This window comes from Mucor velutinosus (genome assembly GCF_035048745.1).
Source record: "Mucor velutinosus strain NIH1002 chromosome Unknown tig00001569, whole genome shotgun sequence".
Taxonomy (NCBI): Eukaryota; Fungi; Mucoromycota; class Mucoromycetes; order Mucorales; family Mucoraceae; genus Mucor; species Mucor velutinosus.
In genome coordinates this window covers 223,178-248,891 of record NW_027041921.1, presented here as the reverse complement: position 1 = coordinate 248,891, position 25,714 = coordinate 223,178, and the positions used below count along the sequence as shown (strand labels likewise).

General features: G+C 38.4%; 6 protein-coding genes and 3 non-coding genes across 9 annotated transcripts; 5 read left to right on the top strand and 4 right to left on the bottom strand.

The window, feature by feature from the left end:
• Window positions 1-57: 57 nt before the first annotated feature.
• Window positions 58-729, top strand: ATC70_012255 (uncharacterized protein; the record flags this gene model as incomplete). Its single annotated transcript, XM_064831432.1, has 2 exons — window positions 58-60; window positions 280-729. The coding sequence occupies 2 exons, from the start codon at window positions 58-60 to the stop codon at window positions 727-729; spliced, it is 453 nt and encodes a 150-aa protein (XP_064677712.1).
• A 1,367-nt stretch (window positions 730-2,096) lies between these two features.
• ATC70_012254 lies at window positions 2,097-2,168 on the bottom strand. The gene has a single exon. It is a non-coding gene; the product is annotated as a tRNA-Pro (tRNA).
• A 6,210-nt stretch (window positions 2,169-8,378) lies between these two features.
• Window positions 8,379-8,450, top strand: ATC70_012253. The gene has a single exon. It is a non-coding gene; the product is annotated as a tRNA-Gln (tRNA).
• A 990-nt stretch (window positions 8,451-9,440) lies between these two features.
• On the top strand, window positions 9,441-10,283 carry ATC70_012252 (uncharacterized protein; the record flags this gene model as incomplete). Its single annotated transcript, XM_064831431.1, has 1 exon — window positions 9,441-10,283. The coding sequence occupies one exon, from the start codon at window positions 9,441-9,443 to the stop codon at window positions 10,281-10,283; it is 843 nt and encodes a 280-aa protein (XP_064677711.1).
• A 589-nt stretch (window positions 10,284-10,872) lies between these two features.
• ATC70_012251 (uncharacterized protein) lies at window positions 10,873-13,619 on the bottom strand (the record flags this gene model as incomplete). Its single annotated transcript, XM_064831430.1, has 15 exons — window positions 10,873-10,934; window positions 11,003-11,078; window positions 11,134-11,170; window positions 11,229-11,404; window positions 11,464-11,643; window positions 11,698-11,730; window positions 11,789-11,916; window positions 11,966-12,014; window positions 12,069-12,387; window positions 12,443-12,954; window positions 13,008-13,070; window positions 13,126-13,228; window positions 13,287-13,314; window positions 13,375-13,465; window positions 13,518-13,619. 15 exons carry the CDS (start codon window positions 13,617-13,619, stop codon window positions 10,873-10,875), a joined length of 1,959 nt encoding a protein of 652 aa, XP_064677710.1.
• A 200-nt stretch (window positions 13,620-13,819) lies between these two features.
• ATC70_012250 (uncharacterized protein) lies at window positions 13,820-14,411 on the top strand (the record flags this gene model as incomplete). Its single annotated transcript, XM_064831429.1, has 4 exons — window positions 13,820-14,006; window positions 14,072-14,154; window positions 14,215-14,254; window positions 14,356-14,411. 4 exons carry the CDS (start codon window positions 13,820-13,822, stop codon window positions 14,409-14,411), a joined length of 366 nt encoding a protein of 121 aa, XP_064677709.1.
• A 111-nt stretch (window positions 14,412-14,522) lies between these two features.
• ATC70_012249 (uncharacterized protein) lies at window positions 14,523-16,982 on the top strand (the record flags this gene model as incomplete). The annotated part of the gene is made up of 6 exons (XM_064831428.1): window positions 14,523-14,578; window positions 14,641-14,665; window positions 14,725-14,802; window positions 14,861-14,886; window positions 14,942-15,086; window positions 15,147-16,982. The coding sequence occupies 6 exons, from the start codon at window positions 14,523-14,525 to the stop codon at window positions 16,980-16,982; spliced, it is 2,166 nt and encodes a 721-aa protein (XP_064677708.1).
• Window positions 16,983-17,376: 394 nt separating this feature from the next.
• On the bottom strand, window positions 17,377-17,448 carry ATC70_012248. Its single transcript has one exon. It is a non-coding gene; the product is annotated as a tRNA-Gln (tRNA).
• Window positions 17,449-18,769: 1,321 nt separating this feature from the next.
• Window positions 18,770-23,689, bottom strand: ATC70_012247 (uncharacterized protein; the record flags this gene model as incomplete). Its single annotated transcript, XM_064831427.1, has 1 exon — window positions 18,770-23,689. The coding sequence occupies one exon, from the start codon at window positions 23,687-23,689 to the stop codon at window positions 18,770-18,772; it is 4,920 nt and encodes a 1,639-aa protein (XP_064677707.1).
• Window positions 23,690-25,714: the final 2,025 nt, after the last annotated feature.

The window sequence follows — 25,714 nt, the reverse complement described above, 5'->3', positions numbered from 1 at the left end:
ATATATTGAAACCTAAAGCATCCAAACCATCAACTCCTTCTCTTTCATTTATCAATCATGGTGAGTTACATTTTTTATGATTGGCAACTGTGAAGATGTAATCAACGGTCGACTATGATAAGGAGGATCTATTCAGATGGATGTAGTCGATTCGATTACAAACCAGATGGATGGATGCCGGTTCTGATCATACAAATTGTGATTCAATTGACATTGCAGCTATTTTTTTCAACATGATGTATCGGCTCAAGTACTAAACTTTTCTCTTATTTTTTATAGTCTAACAAGAAGGTTGCCCCTAAGGTTGTTGAAAAGGTCACTCTTGGTCCCCAAGTCCGTGAAGGTGAACTCGTTTTCGGTGTTGCCCACATCTTCGCTTCTTTCAACGATACTTTCGTTCATGTTACCGATCTCTCTGGTCGTGAAACCATCTCTCGTGTTACTGGTGGTATGCAAGTTAAGGCTGATCGTGATGAGTCTTCTCCTTATGCTGCTATGTTGGCTGCCCAACAAGTTGCTGCCAAGTGTAAGGAACTCGGTATCAACGCCCTCCACATTAAGCTCAGAGCTACCGGTGGTACTGGTACCAAGACCCCTGGTCCCGGTGGTCAAGCTGCCCTCCGTGCTCTTGCCCGTGCTGGTATGAGAATTGGTCGTATTGAGGATGTTACTCCCATCCCCACTGATTCTACCCGTAGAAAGGGTGGCCGTCGTGGTCGTCGTCTCTAAACTATTTGCATTTTATACTTTTATATATAAATTGTCTAATTCAACCTTGTCTGGCAATCTGCTAGTACTTTAGGAACATCGTATTTGATTTTGATTACTGGATTATACTTTTTTTTCTTTTGGATTGGGGTGTAGGTTGCTTGCATTGAGGATGTAAATGAGTGGCTCCAGTGATTTGTGTTGGTGTTTGTCAATTGCAGATGCTTTTGATCCGCGAGTTCACTTTCAGATCACTTTTGATTTGTTTCACCAAACCTTTGCCTGACCTGATCGACATATGGGTTGCCTTTGACCTAATCGGCATATAGGTTGCCTTTGGCCTGATCGATCAACAGCATCCAAGCTTGATGTATCTACTTTGAACTATGCCAGTTGGTTGAGTTTTTTTAAAAAAAATAGTATCAATTCATGCGTTAGATAATGTTACAGGCGAGTCGGTAGTAGTGGATATAGTTTTGATAAAAGAGTATGAAAGAGATAGTAAATTAGCCAAAGCGGATCTAATTATCAAATGAGCACCAGGCTTATAGTTGTCCAACTAGAATAAACAAATAAACAGAAGTAAAAGTAGAAAATAGAAAGTAATACAGAGATGTATATAAAAGAGTTTACAATGAATCGATTATAATATATGATATATATAAAGAATCCAAGGGATCTTACAAATAACAGAGGTTTGATATAAGAAAAGAAGTAAATATAATAGCTAATGAGCTTTATAAAAGATGTGTATTGAAATACTGGTAAAGTATAAGGTGATTTTATTATTTGATTTTGAGAGTTATGCTTTTATACTGTTTTGCTATTCTTTATGTCTGTAATAATGTCCTGGTTAACATAGGATTGATTTGTGGTTTGATAATATTTCTGTCCTGATATCTTTCGATGAATGAAGAATTGCTTACTTAATTTACAAGGGTCAAGGTGTATGGTTTCGTATGATTTGGTTATGTAATTGCATTTCATGGAGTTAAAAGTGAGATTTGATATAAGATTGTCCTTTTTGGATACGATGCGGAAGGCAATGCAGCGTTGATCTAGGTCTTTAATTCATGCCCGCTTGATATGTGGCCCTTCGAGTTGAGATTGAGTTGTGGGCAGAGTGTAATTTAAGCGTTACCAAATGTGATGTGTTTTATTTGTATAATAGAGACAAGCAGACTGGATGATTATATATGGTGGCAGGAAAAAAAAAAGTAGATGTTACGACTTGTAACAATAACATGCAATATTATATGTCTGTTACACTGGCTTTAGACACATACTCTCACTGTGAGTTCTATCAACAAAAGAAAGGACTCAACATGTTAAACCACGGAACAGCGATCATTCGCTACAAACACTACGGCTACCATTTGAAGCAAAAAGGGCTTCTCCGGGAATCGAACCCGGGACCTCTCGCACCCTAAGCGAGAATTATACCACTAAACCAAGAAACCTCAGATGATTTTGTCGTCTTGATAGATAGATGCAATGGTAAAAGTTAACAAATAAAGAAATAGATTGTAGCTAATACTTAGTGATTATGTTGAAAGATACCGTTTATTGAATGCATTTACAACTTATATTTATACTATTTCTACGATCGATAATTACTTAATCAATAGAACTTCCGAGTAGATATAATACTTGATATAGCAACTGATAATCAGATCAATGTCTGTGTGGAATTTGAGGCTTGATAGACTAAAATTCACGGAAAAAAAAGAATAAAAAAACAGTAATGTCAACTTGATAAAGGTATATTTTATTATCAAACTGACAGGTGTAAAGTAAACTGAAGTCTTTCTACTGGCCAGGTAGATGATCCTTCTTATATACTATAACAATGGATAAAAGTTCTATTAATTAGATTGACAAATAAGTCAACTCAGATCAACTAATGTCTAATCATGCTAAAAGACAACTCCAGTAAGCTAATCATGATTTAGCTCTGTCTGGATGAATAATTAGACTCTCATCCGAAGTACCCTGATCTTTCCTTTCTATAAGGATAATTAATATCGATCTAGTAGCATGTATCCGATAGGTACAGTCTTCTTAGTCTATATTAATAGTACATATCTGAGTGTATATCGCTGAGCATACATCTTTAGCATGTATCTGGATATATGGCATGTCTATAGCATATCGTATGCATGTCTATAGCATGTCTCATATATAGTACAAGTCTGTAGTACATAAAGTATCTGTAGCTAGTATCACGGATATAAGCATGTGTCTTATAGCCAGCGTGGATCATGAAGTGCACATCTGAAGCAACAAGCTCATATTGCATTAATCTTGGTGCCTATCCAGATATGGTAAACATCCGTAGTCAATGTCGGAATACAAGCATAAGTCTATAGTGCCATCCATGTCCGTGGTGCCATCTATAGCCTATATCTTATATAATATGAATCTTATAATAGTACTAGCGTATCTGAAGTCCATATCTTCTCATGATCATAGTATAAATCGATATCGTACATCTAATCCAGTGTACATACAGTTTATATCTAAATCTGGTAACTGGATGAACTGTCGGAATGCAGATCATAGTGGATGTATTCCACAGTCTGCTATCAGTTTCCAGAACCTTCGAGTATGTGCTGGCGCCTTTTAGTCGCTTTCTTCAAATTTGGCTTAAACCAAAATTTAGGCACGACATTTTTGTCAGATGCTAATACGTAGAGGTAGCATATGCAATCTGAGATCTGATAGAGATATAAATGGAAGTAGATATAGAGAGTATGCAGGAAGATGTTATAGCCTTTTAGTTAAATGGATAAAAAGGTGCTTTATTAATATTAGATTTGAACATTGATTTTATCCAATATAGTTTGTGTAATGTTGTGTGCTATCCAGGTTAATCGCTGTTTAATGTTCTTGGTAGCTGGCGCTCTAGGTTTAAACCTGCGCTTCTTATTCTTGTTTGTGTTTAGTCTGTCAATGATATCCTGCAGATCTAAATCACTGACAGAATACCCCTCAACCCTGACATTTTTGTCGTGCCTAAGTTTAATTTCAAGCCAAGTTTAAAGAAAGCGACTAAAAGGCGCCAGCGTATACTCAAAGGTTCTGGAAACTGATAGCAGGCATTGATCTGACTATCAGTTGCTATATCAAGTACTATATCTACCCAAAAGTTCCATTGATTAAGTAATTATCGATCGTAGAAATAGTATAAATATAAGTTGTAAATGCATTCAATAAACGGTATCTTTCAACATAATCACTAAGTATTAGCTACAATCTATTTCTTTATTTGTTAACTCTATCTATTGGATCCATCTCACAAGACGACATTTTGATACTCTGTGGTGCTGGTTTCGTGAAGTGTGTAGCGAAATGTGTAGAAGATCTTGCAGTAATAGTTGATCTTGAGACTAAACCAAGTAATTAAAGCTGTTTAGGTCGCTGATGTGTTTGCAGTAACCTTGATGTAGACAGTATCTCAGCGATAAAATGTATATATATAAAGTTATGTACCCAAAAGATTTGAACGTAAGAAGGTTCTATTTATTTCCAATGTGTTGTATAGATCAAAATATATAAGTCAAAGCATAAAATGTAAGAGTAACCGATTTCAATACCAGTTCAGGAACAGTGTTCTGATAGGCTCAGAGTTCTGATACCGCCTTTTGAAATCAGCACCACCACAAAATCCTTTTACCATCGTGACAGTTTGTGTCGTTCAAAATATATATGGACAGTATATATATATACAATATTAGATGAGATGAGAAAGATAGTGTTTATTTAATTCCATGTGTGGAATACAGCTACTATGATATGCATTCCGGCAGTTCATCCAGTTACCAGATTTTGATATAAACTGTATATACACTGGATTAGATGTACGATATCGATTTATACTATAAGAAGATATGGACTTCAGATACGCTAGTACTATTATAAGATTCATACTATATAAGATATAAGCTATAGATGGCACCATGGACATGCATGGATGGCGCTATAGACTTATGCTTGTATTCCGACATTGACTACGGATGTTTACCATATCTGGATAGGCACCAAGATTAATGCAATATGAGCTTGTTGCTTCAGATGTGCACTTCATGATCCACGCTGGCTATAAGACACATGCTTATATCCGTGATACTAGCTACAGATACTTTATGTACTACAGACTTGTACTATATATGAGACATGCTATAGACATGCATACAATATGCTATAGACATGCCATATATCCAGATACATGCTAAAGATGTATGCTCAGCGATATACACTCAGATATGTACTATTGATATAGACTAAGAAGACTGTACCTATCGGATACATGCTACTAGATCGATACTAACTATCCTTATAGAAAGGAAAGATCAGGGTACTTCGGATGAGAGTCTAATTATTCATCCAGACAGAGCTAAATCATGATTAGCTTACTGGAGTTGTCTTTTAGCATGATTAGACATTAGTTGATCTGAGTTGACTTATTTGTTAATCTAATTAATAGAACTTTTATCCATTGTTATAGTATATAAGAAGGATCATCTACCTGGCCAGTAGAAAGACTTCAGTTTACTTTACACCTGTCAGTTTGATAATAAAATATACCTTTATCAAGTTGACATTACTGTTTTTTTATTCTTTTTTTTCCGTGAATTTTAGTCTATCAAGCCTCAAGTTCCACACGTACGCTCCGATTTTTAAAATGCTTGATCAAATGCATAATACTTGTGTGGTGTACATACGGAAGGTTAACGGAGATTTAATTTCTGTTATTCTGAATGAGGATCCATGGGATTCCGAAATCTATTATCGGCCTTAAAATTACGCGTTTCTTAGTAGTAACCATCCCTTCAAACCTATAGTAAACTTGTGGAAAACTCAAAGAAGAATACAATGATACTTATATCAAGTCTCTGGTGCACATTGTTCACCTGATATTTGATACGATTGTTTTTGCGATTTTTTGACCATTTTCTAAATATTAATCAGTACCTATCATCAAAGCATTTTGTTAAGCATTACTAAACATTATAGACCAAAAAATTTCTTATCGAATGAGCTATTGCTTGAAGCTCTGGCATGGCTCTATCATGAAATATTGAAAATCTTGTCCTGACCAAAAAATCGTCACCAGATTTTTTGCTTGCTATCACAGGCAGATTTTGAACAAAAATTGATGATTTTGCACGATACTCTTTTTTGGTCGTATTCCAACAAATAGTCACCGGATTTGCACAAGACAAAAACAATTTGATAGCTCTACGTTAAATGTATCATAATATAAGGGCTTTATGTATCAGATGTACGTTCCCTTCATGAATTTGCTCAAAAATTTATATTTTATGAGCTACAAGAAGAGGATTTTTAAAACTTGAAAAACAAATGTATAAGAACCATACCATCGTATAGAGAATTGAGAAAGAAACAGAAGCTATTATGTCTGAAGCTCTCGTTCACTTAGTAAACTCCGGAGATATGGCTCTTTGAAAATTGTTGATCACCTTAACTATTTTTCCACATTGTTCATCTACCTCGTTCTACATAATCGCAAATCAAACACGTTCGAGCCAAACAAAGTACTCTCTAAAACTCTTAGTAGACGTACAGCCCACATTCATATAGTTATCGAATAAGTTCTAATTACAGCATCTTTTCAAAATTTACAGATTTCAAAAATCACAAGTTCCTTGTTGTGCCAGAAGGGCTACAACTGTCTATAAAGATTAAGGTATTCTTGATGGGTAGATATGTCTGCGTTGTGCAACAACATGGACAAGCTATGATAATTAAAGTGCATCTCAGCTATCTAAATACTGAGGTTCACCAGATGTGATAAGCGTTGTACAAGATAAATTGCTACTTAGGCATTCAGAACTTAGTATAAATAGAATAACTCTTGTCTTCATCAATAAATCTTTAGTTTTTTGTGTCTGATTTTATTCAAATAAGTCTTTTCTTGTTTTTATAATATCGAACATTTTTTATAAGCTACAAATAATAATCCTTTTATTCTTTGTACTTAACATTCCTCATCATTAACGCAGTCTATCTAGAATCCAATTACGTGATTGCTTCTAAGGCAAATCTTTTCCGTAAGAACATGCTATCCTGAAAGTTCGCATATCAACGTAAAGAAACTCAATTTCCAATGTGGGTGGTATGGCTCAAAAGTTGGTCATGTTGTATTATTCACACATCTAACTGTTCCTGAATCACAAGATCGTAGATTGAATTCAGTAATAAACTATGCACATATGGAGCATATGTAAATAAACTGTATCAACATGTAAACGATAACCATGATATTCACATAAGCTAAGTTTCAGTAAGCTATTCTCTATATGTCAAAAGATAGCAGATAAGGAATGTAAGTAATTAACGTTGCCAAGAGCAACTACTAAAGATATTTAGACTGATCATCTATATCTGAAATAATTACCATTTAGCATAAGTGAGGATTATTGACACTCAATTAGCATAAGAACACCATTCTAGACGGGTGTGTAAGCAATCCATAAATTATACATATAAATAGCAGTAGACATTCACTCTTCCCTCTCCTCTTCATCTGATTTTACGAAAATAAACTTATATCCATTCTCACGTACTTTCAGATTTACAACAACTGTTTCAATGTTATATTATCGAAACTAATGGACGAGGGAAAGACTTTATTTGTTTTTACTGACATACTCTTCAAATTATCAACTGTATATCGTTATTAACTTGTGCCAGTTTTGATTGAAATGATTTTCATTGTCCTGAAGAATAAGCCAGCTTCTGAAATTTTCCTATTCCTATATGAATAAACAACTATTCAGCAATCACAAAAATAAGAGAGTATCTACTGTTTTGAAGCAACTGAGCTTGAGAATAGAGCTGATAGTACCGTCTTTAACGACCTTTCAATCAAAAACAGTGATTCCTCGTCACATCATCGTTCGAATTCCACTGCAACTTTTTGTAGGATAATAGAAGGGTAAAAATAGGGGCAAAGTGCACATATTACTTCTAATATTGCCCAAAGAGCAGAGTGTACATATTACCCTGTTGTTGGGTAATATATATGAGGAAGTTATTCTGCTATTTTTTGCTGCTTAAACTTGATTTTAAATGTATTCAACAGTATCTATGTATTGTTAAGCACAAAGAATAAAAGGATTATTATTTGTAGCTTATAAAAAGTGTTCGATATTATAAAAACAAGAAAAGACTTATTTGAATAAGATCAGACACAAAAACTAAAGATTTATTGATGAAGACAAGAGATTCTATTTATACTAAGTTCTGAATGCCTAAGTAGCAATTTATCTTGTACAACGCTTATCACATCTGGTGAACCTCAGTATTTAGATAGCTGAGATGCACTTTAATTATCATAGCTTGTCCATGTTGTTGCACAACGCAGACATATCTACCCATCAAGAATACCTTAATCTTTATAGACAGTTGTAGCCCTTCTGGCACAACATGTATCATTTAAAACTTAGTTCAACTTTAAAATTTTCAAAAGCACCTGTTTATCAATCTACAGAGCTCTTCAAAAACTTATTATCTACCTGCAAAAAGAATATTCGTAAATTACCCCTAGGGCAAAACAAGGTAATATGTCAAAAAGTTGCAGTGTTGTGCAAAAAAATACTGCATATTAATGTATAATATATATACAAAATTTACAGATATCAAATGGTTTCATAGTGTAATGGTTATCATATCGGTCTTTGAATCCGGTGATCCGAGTTCGATTCTCGGTGAGACCTTTTTACCATTTTTACTAACTGTAGTGCGTTCAGCCTTCTTTTTGTTCGTTTATGCAATAATTGCAAAGAACTAGTATTTCGCTTATAAGATCAAACACTGCAGATTATGCCAAATGAATAGAGATTGCATGCTTGTGGCTTCTACAGATACAGAGGGATGAAATAATGTAATGTCGGTGACAAATTTTTGGTAATCAAATTTAGAGCACTCAGCACAAGTGGTAGTGAATCATGTTCATGAAGGTGTTTGGCTATCTGTAGCCTAACAAACTTGATGGGTTAAGGAACTTTTCGGTGTAGAGCATATGTGGGAAACAAGAGCTCAATCATGGAATTGCAACGGGATGATTATAACACAAGTTTACCCAGAAGTCCAGATCTAACATAGCAAATGTTTTCGTCATGTAATTTAACTTTAAATTGTGATTTCGATAAAACTTATGTATTGATTACTCAATAATGAGTACCACAAAGCCAGGCGTATGATTTTAGCATGGCTTGCCTCCTGTTATTCATGCAGTAAAATAGTACTACAAGAATTGATACACTCACATTGTCAAGAAGCTAGCACCAGAGAAATCAGCTTATATATTGACAGCAAATTGTGCTTGTGCAATGTAAGTAAACGACATCTTTGGGTATAAAGCAAAATATTTTGGGGCAAATTGCTGGAACGATGATGAATTAAATACGCAAACCAAGAAAAGATGGAAATTGTGAGTTACAATACCATGTTGTATCACAATCATGATATGGCAACACAACGCCGAGTCAGTGCTACATGAATTTAGTAAACAGCACATTTTTTCAAAAGAAAGGTCCCTCCCTAAAACGGAAGATCGGTCATCCCGCTACGCTTACACAAGTCTATTCGATTGTTGATATATATATAGTGGACAGCCTTCAAAATTTTTTCATTCATCTTTTGATTCCCTTTTCTTCTTCTTCCTCTACATTACATACACTCTTTCCTTTAATTAAATCATACAAATGCTTGAAAATTTGGAACAAAAGAGATCTGTCAAGTTCAAAAGCATATTTCGTCAACAAGTTGACACAAATCAATCCAATTTCAGTCGCAAATCAGCAGCGCATCTAGAGATTTCACCACCTATCCTTCAACATTCAACAAGTATCTTTTCGTTGGTCTCTCCAACAAGAACAGCATTTCAAACATTTTATAATGACAGAAACCAGAATGAAATTCCTTATGAACTTTATCAGCCGTTGTCTTCACCACCGCCCATTCCTCAACAAAAAAGTCCTTACTTAACTACCAACACAGCTAATTCAGTCTCACCCTCTCCACATCGTCAATTGTCTAATGTTACGGCTAGCCATAATGCCAGACAAAACTTTGGGCGTCCTATGCATCCTTTGGAAGTATCTCAACAACAACAACAACAACAACAGATTGGAAGATCTATCAATAATCCAATGCGCCATGTGGATGCTCGTCGTACTCTTGCAAGTGACCCAAGAATGCTTGTCGGTAGTTCTGAAAAGAAAAAGAGTAACCGCAGACATTCCTGTTCATCCACCATGTACAAGTCGGTTGAAAAGGAAGCCAACAACAACAACAGCAGCAGCAGCAGCAAATCTCTCTTACGAAAAGGACGTTGCAGTAGTAAAGTAGGTACATGGTCTCCTTCTGCTGCATCCATTGAGCCTTGTGCCAGCAAATCTACACCGCATAAAGTCAAGACATACAATGTCCCAAAGAAGACAGAGGACATTGAGAAGGAACGTAAAATGCAAGAACTGGAGGACCTGATCACTGGTCGTCGTGGAAGCACATTGAAGCTTAGCTTGACGCCCAAGGGGCTTTCATAATTGAACGAATAATAGGATCAACTCAGTCTGATTTCCAACTTATTTTACATATACTCTATACATTACTACTACTACTTTCTATTTGCTATACTCTAATCTACTATTTATGCCTGCTAGACTCTCATACCATCCCTCCTTAGATTTTTTATTTGCTCCTCATCCCATATTACTATGACAGATTTAAGACATGTCTCTCTGTCAGCCCCTTTACATCTCTTTATATGACAAACCAACTTTTTACATAAACCCTTCTCTTACTAATATCAATTTGATAATGGCAATTAAGACTAAAACATGAAAATTTATAATGTTAAATTGATAGACAGTTCTGGATTTACCGTAGTTTATTGATCCATCCACACAAAATAAAAATAAAAGTTTTTTTTTTTTTTTTTTTTTTTTTTTTTTTTTTTTTTTACATGTAACACAGTGAGATTAGAGTGTGTGGTGCTTGTTCAGCATTTCATTAAAAGGAGACCAAGGCCTTTGAACAAGAAAATGGTGCCATTTTTTTATTGTTTACAAATCTAAGGTGACACCTTGCCACGCTTTATGAGAAATGACATCAAGATGTTGCGATATGCATTTCTCAAGAGCCTTTACTTTTATCCATAAAATCATAAAAGGCTTTTTGAGGCAATTCAACATTACCTGAACAGGTCAAAAAAGTAATTGTTAAAATGAAATCCTTCGCTGTCGTCGCACAAGGTATACATTACCAATCATCTTCATTCTCTTCTTGCCTTCTTTTTGTTTTTGTAAGAGCTTCATCTTTCTTGATACATCTCCACCGTACTACAAGAGATCACATTAGAAGGAAGTTGAATGAGTCTATTTTTTATGCACTTACACATTTGGCAGTGACATTCTTGCGCATGGCAGATACACTGTAAGCAATAATCAACATGAGCATGCAGTCCAATCTATCTTAGGGCGGATTCTTACGTTTCTCTAGCAATAATCTTTGTTCCCAATGCAGTTTGGATGGACACATCAAACAGTTGTCGTTGAATAACACCCTTCAATCTCTTGACCCAATCTCTGCCAACAATGTCAACTTGGCTGCGATGGAGAATGACGGATAATGCGTCCACAGGCTTGGAGTTCAATAGCACACTCATCTATTCAGTACGATCCAGGTGTCAGCACTCTAATCAGTTTTTCTGAATCACACTCTTACCTTGACTAAATCACTGTCTTCATACCCGCCTTCTTCATAATCAAAGGAGGCATATCCAGACGACCTACTCTTCAGCTCATCATAGAAATCTGTCACCACTTCTGCAAGCGGAATTCTGTACTTCATCATCACACGTGTTTCATCAACATAAACATACTCCAATTGCTCTCCTCTGCGAGACTATCATGATGCGGATCAGTAAGCCGTTGCATGCTTGGATAAGTCTATACCTACGCCACACAATTCGATCAATTTACCCATGTATTCCTATAAACGCTCCGTTCAGTAAGCCCCGTTTTCCCATCGCCATCATCCAGCAACTTACATCAGGAAAGATAAGCGTCGCCAGTACCATTGGCTCTTGTAACTTGGACACCTTAAATGAACGCTCCTCTAGATCGGGAAAGTCGGCTGGATTTCTCACTAATTTCGAGGTGCCATCTCTATATACAACTACACGCATCATCAGTACATGAAATTGATAAATCAAACAAAGAGCTACCTTTGTAAGGCACAGTAGGCTGCGTCACAATGATATTGGCATCGTATTCCTGTTATAGTCGCTTGTCAGTAATATTGCTGGCATAGGATACAGTACACCTTACATTCTCCAAACGCTGTCTAAACACATCCATGTGCAATGTCCCCAAGAAGCCCAAACGCCAGCCTTGACCAAGGGCATGGCTAGTCTCTTTATGCACTGTGACGCTTGCATCGTTCAGTGTCAACTTTTTGATGTTGTCGTCTAATTTTCTAAAATCGTTGGTATCCACTGGGAAGATACCGGCAAACACCATGGATTGCGCAGGCTGGAAGCCTGGTAAAACCTCCACCTTCTGACCCAAATGATGAAACGTATCGCCAATATGGGCTTCCGAAGCACTCTTCATACCACAGACGATATACCCTACTTGGCCAGCATGTCTATCATCCCAACGAATAAGCCTTTGGTTTGAGTTTGACACAAAACACTACTTACAAATATCCAGTAGGCATCTGCTCTGGGTGCATAATACCCACTTCCGTGATTTCATACTTGGTATCAGAGTAAGCAGACACAACCTTATCGCCTTTGCGCAGCACGCCATCCTTCATACCAAGCATACACACTACGCCCACGTATTTGTCGTACCATGAATCGAACAACAGTGCTCTGAATGGCTTGTCGATCGAAGCAACGGGCGGGGGCACCTTCTCAATGATGCTCGGTAACACCTTATCAATATTGATGCCTGATTTGGCAGATATCTGTAAAATATCGTCTGTATTCAGCTCAAATGCGCTTTCGATTTGCTTCAGCACTCGCTCAGGTTCTGCGCCAGGCAAATCAATCTTGTTCAAAACGGGTATAATCTCCAAGCCTTCACCAAATGCCAAATAAAAGTTGGCCACAGTCTGTGCTTGGATGCCCTGTGCTGCGTCCACTAACAACAGGGTGCCTTGACATGCAGCCAGTGATCTGGATACCTCGTAGCTAAAATCGACATGTCCCTATACATCACTTGAATTCGTCGTACTGGTGGATACATGTGTTCTATAGTTACAGGTGTGTCAATCAAATTCAGTAGGTATTCTGTGCCCTTGTGGTTGTAAAACATGGAGACTGTCTACAGATCAAACGACATGAGCATACACAGTGGGTCCACTGGCATCCAATCTTACCTGAGCTTTTACTGTGATGCCTCTCTCTCGCTCTACTTTGAGTTTATCCAACACTTGCTTGTTTGATCCTGTTGCTGATATTGTGTTTGTCAATTCCAATAGTCTAAAATGGGCGGTGCGTTCAGATCTCTTTCACTGCTGCATATCCAGAGTGAGTTTACCTGTCTGCCAGTGTACTCTTTCCATGGTCTACAGTGTCATGTCAATGCATTAGATGTGCAAATGTGTATGCTGTTATTTCTCAGTTACCAATGTGAGCAATGATACTGAAATTCCGAATGTTTTCTGCGGGAAACGCTGCTAAATCGATCGACTTGCTAGGATTGGCACCTTTCAGTTTCTATACATGACGGCTCAGTACGATACTCAAGCAAAGCTGCTGTTTTCCTTACTTCAGTGGAGCTTTTTGAGTTCCATCTCTTGTAGATGCATGCGATGGATCCATTGTACAATGATCGTTTGCAAAACAGAATCGAGCTTCGTTGCAAAAACATGGTGATGATGGGACAAAATGTAACACACCCCTCCCCTCTTCAAAAAAGTCAAACATTTATATAGAGTCACCCAAACATTGATTTGCAACAGATTTCATCATCCGAGTCGATTTCCCCGCCTGTTGACAGAAATACATTTAAATGCATTTCCCGACTGATTTCAGCCTCTTTTCTTTCATCTTTTCTTTTATAACCAAAGCATGTTGAGAATATCACAGAGAACCATAAACACAGCCGCACGACGCCAATGGCACACAACTATCGAGCGCCGTGTCTTGACAAGCAGATTACTGAGTGGAAATGTCAAAAAGCCATCCTTATTAGCTGTTGCATTGACCAAGCAGCCCATGGCTAGCATGTACTATGGAGCCAAGCGTTTCTACAATGGTAAGTACCAGCCCACACACTTATCAATGCACATGTGGTCTCATCTTATCGTGATGTCTTGTAAGGCGGTACACCTGGCCAAGGTGGACAAGGATTCAAATTGAACCCCAATCAAGAGCAAGAGCAGCAGAAACCATTGGAGCAATTCGTAAGTTGCAGAGGATATTCAGTATGTATCTCTGCGCAACTAACCGCCTTGTTTATTAAGGGCATCGATCTTACAGCAATGGCAGAGAAGGGTAAACTAGGTAGGTATCGTTAAAATGTTCTGGAGATTTCGATGGCGGACTTTTCCAGTGCTTCCACATTGGTGTACTACAGAAAGCATGTATTGATGCACACTGAATAGATCCTGTTATTGGTCGTGATGAGGAGATCAGAAGAACATTAGAAGGTAAAGCATAACAGAAGGGCCCAAGTCTCGAGAGTGCATGTGTGCTGATACATTTGAATTAGTGTAAGTCAAGTTGCATGATGGGTGATTATCGGCAGCATTTTTTTGATATTTGGCATGCGATGTACAGATTGGCTCGACGTACCAAGAACAATCCAGTCTTGATTGGTGAAGCAGGGTAATTTTAAGATTAGAGTTTTTTATTTTTTGTATGATCAACTAACCCTTGTCATCCTGTAGTGTCGGCAAAACTGCAATTGCTGAGGTAAAAAACATTTGCATGAAACAAGCCTTTTTCACTATGGCTAACTCTGGCTATATTAGGGCTTGGCTCAGCGTATTGTGGCAAATGAAGTGCCCGAATCAATTCAAGGAAAGAGAGTTATAGCTTTGGACTTGGGTGTAAGTAGACGGTATTCTTGGAAGAAGGCTCGCTATTGACATCATTATCGACATGTAGGCTCTCGTTGCAGGTGCAAAGTATAGGTGAGTCATTTCTCAGTCATCCGTCAATAAATACAGAGTCTCACATGCCTCTCAGAGGTGAATTTGAGGATCGGCTCAAAGGCGTTTTGAAGGAAGTGTCCGAGTCAGAGGGAAACATTATCCTGTTTGTAGACGAAATTCACACATTGCTTGGTTTGGGCAAATCTGAAGGTGCCATGGATGCCAGCAACTTGCTCAAGGTAAATGTGCACCAGCAAGTGGAGGAGTGTGAATAGTTATTTATTGACAGCGAAAAATAGCCTGCATTAGCAAGAGGCCAACTGCGATGTGTAGGTGCCACTACCATTGATGAATACCGCAAATACATCATGCAAGATCCTGCTTTGGCTCGTCGTTTCCAGCAAGTCATGGTTGAGGAACCCTCCGTTCAGGATACAATCTCTATTCTACGTGGTCTCAAGGAACGTTACGAAGTACATCATGGTGTGCGTATCTCTGATGCAGCCATCGTAGCTGCCGCCATCCACTCTCATCGATACATTGCAGACCGCTTCCTCCCTGACAAAGCTATTGATCTGATTGATGAAGCATGCTCCAAGCTTCGTCTTCAACAAGAAAGCAAGCCTGAAGCTCTTGAAAACCTCGATCGCCAAATCATGACTCTTCAAATTGAATTGGAGAGTCTGCGAAAGGAAACGGATGTGATGTCTGTTGAACGTCGCGACAAGCTAAAGCAAGATCTCGAAAACAAGCAAAAGGAGAGCGAGCGTCTGTCTGCTGTTTGGAACACGGAGCGTCAGAAACTGGATGAAATCAAAAAGATCAAGGAAGATTTGGAGAAGGCCCGTGTTGATTTGGAACAAGCTCAGCGTGCAGGCAATTTTCAACGTGCCTCTGAATTAAGATATGGTGTCATCCCCAACTTGGAGAAACAGCTGCCAACCGAAAGCCAAGCCGACGACGAGAATACCGAGTCCTTTATCCATGAGAGAGTAACATCCAACGATATCGCTCGTGTGGTTTCTCAAATGACTGGTATTCCCGTCCGCAATCTGCTCAAGGGAGAACGCGAGAAGCTGCTGCACATGGAGGACGTCATGACAGAGCGTGTTGTGGGCCAAGATGAAGCTATCCACGCTGTCGCTGATGCTGTTCGTTTGAGTCGTGCTGGTCTGCAAAACCCTAGTAAACCCATCGCTTCCTTTTTGTTCCTGGGTCCTACCGGTGTTGGTAAAACTGAGCTCTGCAAGACCATTGCCAAGTTCTTGTTTGATACTGAGAATGCCATTGTTCGAGTGGATATGTCAGAATACATGGAGAAGTTTAGTGTCAGTCGTTTGATCGGTTCCCCTCCAGGCTACGTGGGCCATGAAGAAGGCGGTGAATTGACTGAAGCTGTTCGTCGTCGCCCATACGCGGTGGTCTTGCTGGATGAAATGGAAAAGGCACACCGTGATGTATCCAACATCTTGTTGCAAGTCCTGGATGATGGTGTCTTAACCGATACAAAGGGTCGCAAAATCGATTTCCGTAACACCATCATTATCATGACATCCAATTTGGGCGCTGAGGCTCTGGTGCATGATACCAACCAAGAAGGTGTTGTCAGCACGCGTGCCAAGGAAAGTGTAATGGACGCTGTCAGACATAGTTTTGCACCTGAATTCGTCAATCGTATTGATGAGATGGTCATCTTTAATCGACTTTCAAAGAATGCATTGCGTGATATAGTGGATGTGCGTATCAAGGAAGTGGAAGAACGTACAGCAGATCGTCGCATCAAGATTGATGTTGATTTGCAGGCAAGAGACTGGCTGGGAGAGCGTGGTTACGATCCTGCCTATGGTGCCCGTCCTTTGAATCGCTTGATTCAAAAGAAGTTATTGAATCCCTTGGCTCGCCTTTTGATTGACGGCGGTGTACGTACAGGAGAAACAGCAAAGGTTACTGTGGAAACTCTGGACAATGGTGAAACTGAATTGGTCATTCAACGAAATCATGCTCCTGGTACCGCCAGTACTGAAGAAGAAAACTTGACAAAGAAGCACTTGGCCCCTGTTGGAGATGAAGAGGCCGTTCTGGAAGAGGATGGATTGAACAAGGAGAAAAAGAATGACGATGGAGAGTTGTTCTAACGCATTTACAACATATGAAATAAAAACCAAAAAGCTTTTTATATACAATTCATGGATTTACTAGATTTGAAGGCATTATTTTTTGTAGACACAATATAAGCAAGGTCTACAGCACTTTCAACCATGTACCCATACTTTACAATGATGAGGATTATCAGTCCGTGCTTGCGTCAGTCAATTAACCTACTTGTTCAATAATTTCAAATGTATGGATCAAGTTAGTTGACCATAAATAGACACAGCTCTGCGTTGATAAGTAGCAAAAAAAAAGCTCAGTTGTCGTTATCATGTTCTAGCGAGATCTTGCTGTCTTGATGATGAGCAATGTTCTGGAAAGTCGTAAAAAAAAAAGCACAAGGCGCTACATGCACTAGCTTTATAAATTTTAGAAAAAAGGTCTCACCGAGAATCGAACTCGGATCACCGGATTCAAAGACCGATATGATAACCATTACACTATGAAACCATCTGATGTCTGATACGTGTGTATCTTTCTCTTGGTTACTTGGCTCTATCTCGATTTCCTAAAAAGGCAATATACCGTATATGGAAAAGGCGCAATGTGGTGGATTCAAGGTATAATTCTCTAACTTATCTACTATGTCTTACTTGAAGGGTTACTCCTCGTTGGTGTGGTGTTCTGCTGCATTGACACACTCATATAATTGTTGTAAAACTGTATGTTATCTCTTGATGGTGCGTTGATACTGTTATTCTAGTCGATGTGGTCTCTGTGGAATTTGAGGCTTTACAGACTAAAATTCACGGAAAAAAAAGAATAAAAAAAAAACAGTAATGTCAACTTGATAAAGGTATATTTTATTATCAAACTGACAGGTGTAAAGTAAACTGAAGTCTCTCTACTGGCCAGGTAGATGATCCTTCTTATATACTATAACAATGGATAAAAGTTCTATTAATTAGATTCACAAATAAGTCAACTCAGATCAACTAATGTCTAATCATGCCAAAAGACAACTCCAGCAAGCTAATCATGATTTAGCTCTGTCTGGATGAATAATTAGACTCTCATCCGAAGTACCCTGATCTATCCTTTCCATAAGGATAATTAATATCGATCTAGTAGCATGTATCCGATAGGTACAGTCTTCTTAGTCTATATTAATAGTACATATCTGAGTGTATATCGCTAAGCATACATCTTTAGCATGTATCTGGATATATGGCATGTCTATAGCATATCGTATGCATGTCTATAGCATGTCTCATATATAGTACAAGTCTGTAGTACATAAAGTATCTGTAGCTAGTATCACGGATATAAGCATGTGTCTTATAGCGTGGATCATGAAGTGCACATCTGAAGCAACAAGCTCATATTGCATTAATCTTGGTGCCTATCCAGATATGGTAAACATCCGTAGTCAATGTCGGAATACAAGTATAAGTCTATAGTGCCATCCATGTCCGTGGTGCCATCTATAGCCTATATCTTATATAGTATGAATCTTATAGTACTAGCGTATCTGAAGTCCATATCTTCTCATGATCATAGTATAAATCGATATCGTACATCTAATCCAGTGTACATACAGTTTATATCTAAATCTGGTAACTGGATGAACTGTCGGAATGCAGATCATAGTGGATGTATTCCACATTTGCCCCCACCAGTTTCAACGCATGTTGACTAATTCAAAGAATTATGTAAACGATCAATGATCTGTATTTCGCATTCGCTGACAAAGATATAACGCAATGTGATAGTCTAAAGGTGCTACTGCAATTTGCATGTTGCCCTGATATATCCCATGACAAACATCACTTTACTGTTCTGCAACGTTGAGCCTCTTAGAGCCTCTCAAACGCTTGTCAGAATCATCACGCTTACGCTTTGATTTGGAGGAAGCAGTGTCACTATTTAGTGCCTGTCTTCTCTTCTCAAGCAGCTCATATTCCTTGATCTTTGCCCAGTACTTACGAATGGTTTGAGGGTTGTTGAACGATGCAGCAGTTTCCCAGGAGTTGGCAGCTTCTCCAAATGTCTTCCATTTTACCAAATACTCTCTATTGTGTTCAGGACCACGATGCGCTCTGATCTCGTCAACCTCATATACTTCTTGTTCGATGATAGACTCGTCGATTGCTACCAGCTTCAATTCAGATGGCACATAGTCGCGATGTAGTAGTTCATTCATATCGTCTTTCAACACATATGTAGATCTTTTCTTTTGAACAACTTGATAAGGTCCATCATAAGCGGCCTCAAGTTTGCTTTCTCTATGCGGAAGTCTTACCATAACCCAATCACCAACTTTGAAGTGTGTAATCTTGTGATGCTTATTGAATCGCGTTGCTTGCTCTTCAATAATGCGTTGTGTTCTTTGGTTAATAGCTGGAAAGACAACCTGGTTCATAATCTCTGCCTTCTTGCGTAGCTCACCGAGAGTCATAGGCTTCTTTGGTAAGTTGTCCTTGATCTTAGGATCATCGTAGTCTACGAATCTATTCAATGGTCTAGCAAACATCAATTGAAAAGGTGCACTCTCAGTGCGATACCTAATTTTTGTGTTTATAGCCAGTTGAGTTCCAGGTAGAACCGAGTCCCAGTCATAGATGTGTTCACTGACCATCTTACGAAGTGCATTAAGAATATTTTTAACACCTGATTCGGATGCACCATTGCCCCTAGCGTGGAAAGCCGTAGAGTATCTTTGATTGATGCCAAGTGCTTTACCGATCTCGCTCATCAAAGCACTCTTGAATTCACGTCCATTATCAGATTGTAGTATTTGTACTACGCCAAAGTCTCCAAAGATGGTAGTCAGAGCTCTAGCGACAGTATCGGTTTGTTTGTTGGGCAATGCACGAGTTATAATAAATCTGGTGCAAATGTCGTATACAACTAATATATATATATTGCCATTGTTGGTTGGAGTTAACGGACCAAGAAAGTCAATGCCTATGTGATCAAATGGACCATACGCTACAACGTTTCTCAGTTCATGGTAACCCTTTTGAACTACATTGTGTCTTGCACATTCCATACATGATTGACAAATTGCCTTTGCATCATCATATAGACCTGTCCAATGAATACCTTCTTCATGTAGTTTCTTGACAATACTAGCGGCACCAAAGTGTCCAAATTCATGAGTTTCACGAAGCAGTTGGTCTCTCTCATTGTCAGGTGGTGCAATGTAAGCAACGCTTTCATAATTGCCCTCCTTGATCTTCATAGCAAGTACATTCAAGTGCTTGTCTTTGTTATAGACTACTTTGTTCTTGGTTAGATAATGCTTTGTTTGCTTATTGTTGCCAATGAATCGTTTCTTGGAGCCTTTGCTTCTCATGATATTCTTTTGTAATTTAGCAATTTTCTTATCACTGTCTCCCGCCAGCTCTGTATGATCTTCTAAAGGTTCATACAAGCGACTAAGTTTGTCAGGTAAGATGTTGTCTAAGCCCTTGATATGAGTGAATTGCAGTTGGGGATACTCGTTTAAAATCTCCATGTAATTTTGAATGACTCTAGTAGGACATTTACATGTGTAGATATAAATCAGAGCTCGATGATCTGTCATAACCTCAATCTCAGGATGCCCGTACAATAAGGGTCGCAAACGAACTAAACCGAATAACACGGCATACAGTTCTCGTCTCAGGACAGGCCAGTTCTGTTGGGATTTGGTCAGAGATTTGCTCAACATCGCCACATAGACTGTGCGTCCTTGATCGTCGCGCTGCGTCAAAATGACTGCAACTGCATATAAGCTAGCATCACATTCAAGATAAAATTTCTTATTCATGTCTGGTGCAGTCAGTAAAGCTTCAGATAACAAGACCTTCTTGATAATCTCAAGTCGTTTGGTGTGCTTCTCAGTCCATTTGCTACCAGCATCTGGATCATTTCGTAGAGCATCAATAGGCGCCATCAGTTTTGACAGATTTGGGATGTGTGGTCTCAAATATGAAATAACACCAGCTAGTTGTTTAACCTGTTTGGCAGATTTGCATGGACCCCAATGATCAATGTCAGAGAGACGTCGCATGTCAACCTTGGAAACATGAGGACCAACTACAAAGCCTAGCAAGTAGATGCTAGATCGAAACCAGGAGCACTTTTCAACACCAATCTTTAAGTTGGCATGTGTCAAGCGTCTCAGCACCTCCTTAATCAATTCGCAATGACTGGATAAGGATGAAGATACGAGGCATAGGTCGTCCACATAGACCTCCACGTTGGGCATATCAGAAAACAAAATGTTCATGACAGAGCTAAAGACAGATGTGATTGGGCGCAACCCGAAACAGCAGCCTAACCATCTATACGATTTTCCTCTAAAATTGAACAAAAGCACATTTCTTGATATGTCAGAAATTCTAAATGAAAAATATGCGTTTTTCAGATCGATTTTCGAAAATATTGTCCCCTTCTGCTTGATCCGGGTGAAGATATCCTGTATATTTGGTATCTCAAATTGGTTTGTATTGTTGGGCATATGCTGGTTGATCCTCCGCACATCCATACAAACTCGAGTTTTGGTGGGTTTGCCATCATTGTCCTTCTTTGATACTGCAATGAGAGGGCTGTTGAATAAGCCGTTAGGTCTACACTGTTCTACAATTCCTACATCCAGCCATTCATTCAATTGCTTTTCGATTTCGGGCATTGCATGATGTGCGATCGGATATTGCTTGACGTAGTAATCAACATTCTCCTTGATTGGTATAGTGATCTCAGATTCAGGCACGTTACAAAATGTTCCAGGCTTGATTCTCTGATTCTCATCAATAGCATCTTGGATGTTGCTCATATACTTATTCTCCTCAACTTGGGATTCAAAGATTGATGCGGTTTCTGGATCAATAGAATGTTTAGTATCAAAATTGACATTTTCGAAATCGATGCTTTCAAGAAGCTCTGATTTCTCTTCCTCTGTAAGATGTCCAATATCAGCAAACTTGTGAGCAACGCCAGTTAGCCCAATTCTAAGTCGACTTAATGTGTCTACACCCAGTAGCACATCAAAATCGCCTAGGTCCTGAATAAAATTGGATAGCTCAAACGAGTGATCAAATGCAATGTCATTAAGATATCTTATCTTGATAGCTGGTGTTTTACCCAATCTCTTTACTGAATGACTCAGAAAGTTCAAATTGCCTTCGACAGAAATAATATCTTGGGAAGTGAATAGTAGTTTATTGTGAAAAATGTTTTTATTTAAGAAGGTGGAATCTGATCCCGTATCTACTTTCGCGATCAAACGGACTGGTTTTCCTTCTTTGCTCTCTAAAATAATAGGAGTCAGTAACTGAAATGGATTGAAACTTTCAGGTACATTTTTCACATTAGACTTACAGTTGAGCGAGGCATCCTCTGCTTCAATCTCGTCCAAGCAAGCATCTATTTCCTCCATGGTGACATCTCCAATAGCATCACCAATGTCAGAATCAGTGCTACTTTCCATGGTAACATCGTTGGTCTCAGAACCAGAACCAGACTTGTTGTCCTTGCGAACAGTGGTTGTTTGTACAGTATGCACACCAATGTTCTTCCTTGATTCTCTCTCCTTCTTCCAGTCGTAGAACTCTTGACAACGATGACCGTAAGCACGGGGCTTACCACAAAAGTTGCAGGTTTTGGGATCAGAGGATGAGGAATTCATAGAATACGGAGCAGCAGTAGTAGCCCGGTTAGGCTTGTTGTCAGAGCCAAAGTGCTTCAATCTTGACTTACAGTCAATGGTGTTGTGGTTGGCATTGCTCCCGCCATGCTTCGCACAGAAATACCCAGTGGCAGATACCCTTGCCATCTTTGTTCTCGAACCAGAACCACCAGAACCACCCTTACGCTTACCTCTGATGTCGACCTCAACATCATCATTACCACGATTTTGCTCGTCAACAAGGAACAAAGGCAACACACACTCATAGATCTCGTTGATAGTCCATTTGTGGTTGGAACCATGCTTGACGGACATTTGGTTGACCATCATTTGCTGATTCTTGCGTAACAGCGTGAACTGATAGAACTTGGCTAACATGTTGCTGTTAGGAGGGAAGCCACAATCCTTGACGTACTTCATGAACTTATTCGTATAGTCCTGTAGAGTATCATTGTTCTTCATGCGCATGCTGAAGAGTTTGGCCATGGATTCCTCAGAGTTGATGGGAGCACCAAAATGTTTGCGGAACAATGCCTTGGCTTGATCCCAATCATTACATGCCAGAAGATCATTCTTGGTCCATGATTCGAAGTCAAATGGCAGTGAAACAGGCACGTAGCGTTTCCAAACCAAATTTACTTCATTACCGGATGCTCTGATGACGTTCTCAAAAGCACTGAAGAAATGATCGACTGTGGTGAATCTTGGATGGTCAGGCCAATGCTTAGCTTGTCCTACCACCTGGAAACGGGGGATCTCATTGAGATTGACAGGTCTTGCTTTGGAATCAGCCCTCTTAGTAATCGCATTGACTTGCTTGCTGAGCCATTCGATAGACGCAGATGCTTCATCAGCCGCCAAGCGTTCTTCCTCAGTGTAAGTATCACCAGCGTTACGATGGATCTGATCCAAGCAAGCCTGAGCAGTGTCAATCTTCTTGAGAAGATGATCAACTGCAGAAAGTTGAGCGTGCTCATCCACTTGCATAGATGAGTCATAAGGAGAAGAAACACGGATAGAGTCTTGAGCAATATCCTCTTGAGTGTTTTCAGTAGCGTTGTATTGGTTGTGAGACATGATAAAAATAGTTTTTAAAGTAGAATAATAAAATGTAGAGTATAAGATCAAGTGTAAAAGTGATAACCTTTGAGTTGAAAAAAATGTGGAATTTGAGGCTTTACAGACTAAAATTCACGGAAAAAAAAGAATAAAAAAAAAACAGTAATGTCAACTTGATAAAGGTATATTTTATTATCAAACTGACAGGTGTAAAGTAAACTGAAGTCTCTCTACTGGCCAGGTAGATGATCCTTCTTATATACTATAACAATGGATAAAAGTTCTATTAATTAGATTCACAAATAAGTCAACTCAGATCAACTAATGTCTAATCATGCCAAAAGACAACTCCAGCAAGCTAATCATGATTTAGCTCTGTCTGGATGAATAATTAGACTCTCATCCGAAGTACCCTGATCTATCCTTTCCATAAGGATAATTAATATCGATCTAGTAGCATGTATCCGATAGGTACAGTCTTCTTAGTCTATATTAATAGTACATATCTGAGTGTATATCGCTAAGCATACATCTTTAGCATGTATCTGGATATATGGCATGTCTATAGCATATCGTATGCATGTCTATAGCATGTCTCATATATAGTACAAGTCTGTAGTACATAAAGTATCTGTAGCTAGTATCACGGATATAAGCATGTGTCTTATAGCGTGGATCATGAAGTGCACATCTGAAGCAACAAGCTCATATTGCATTAATCTTGGTGCCTATCCAGATATGGTAAACATCCGTAGTCAATGTCGGAATACAAGTATAAGTCTATAGTGCCATCCATGTCCGTGGTGCCATCTATAGCCTATATCTTATATAGTATGAATCTTATAGTACTAGCGTATCTGAAGTCCATATCTTCTCATGATCATAGTATAAATCGATATCGTACATCTAATCCAGTGTACATACAGTTTATATCTAAATCTGGTAACTGGATGAACTGTCGGAATGCAGATCATAGTGGATGTATTCCACAGTCTCTATTTGGTGTATTGCTAATCAATGTTGGTGCTTACTCAATTGGTGTCGCTTCTATTTTGTTGTTGTTACATATTCGTTTGATCGTGGTGCTTCTTGTCAAGTTTAGCCGAAATCTAATCAGTATTTGGAGCCGATAATGTTGAATCGATGAATTAGTCAGGGATCTAAATGAGATTGCGCGCTAATAGCCAAGCATTACTATTTTGAAATGTGGATTTGACTCTGGACTTTGACTCAGGATAGATGCAAACCAATTAATGTCGAATCGATGCAAGATTCAAGTGGAATTACAACAATGGAATTGGGGTGTTACTATTTTAAACGATAGGATCGACTCAAGAACGCGGGTACATGAAATTGACGTTAAATTGAAGGCAATCCAATTTGAGGTTACATTTGATCAGGGCACTGACATTCGGATCTGAATTGAGCCTGACAGGAGAATAACAATAGAACAATGACATATATAAATAGTATTTTGAATTGCATCTTAATAAACATCATCCATTTTTTTCTTCTTATTCTAATCTGGAGTTTAGTTACTAGTGCCAATCTAGTACGAACAAACCTAAAGAACCCTTAAATTCATCTCTCATAATTATTGGGATAGTTCTTACAGTCTTCCTTTCCACACAACAATACTTATATCTTGATTACCAACTACCAAGGTAATCATTATAGAGAGCTTGATATTTATCATATCTATAAATTCTGTATACATATTATACATTGGTATGCCGTATTTTTTTGCTTTTTTGCACAACACTGCAACTTTTTGAAATATTACATTGTATTGCCCTAGGGGTAATTTACGAATATTCTTTTTGCAGGTAGATAATAAGTTTTTGAAGAGCTCTGTAGATTGAGAAACAGATGCTTTTGAAAATTTTAAAGTTGAACTAAGTTTTAAATGATACATGTTAAGCACAAAGAATAAAAGGATTATTGTTTGTAGCTTATAAAAAATGTACGATATTATAAAAACAAAAGACTTATTTGAATAAGATCAGACACAAAAACTAAAGATTCATTGATGAAGACAAGAGT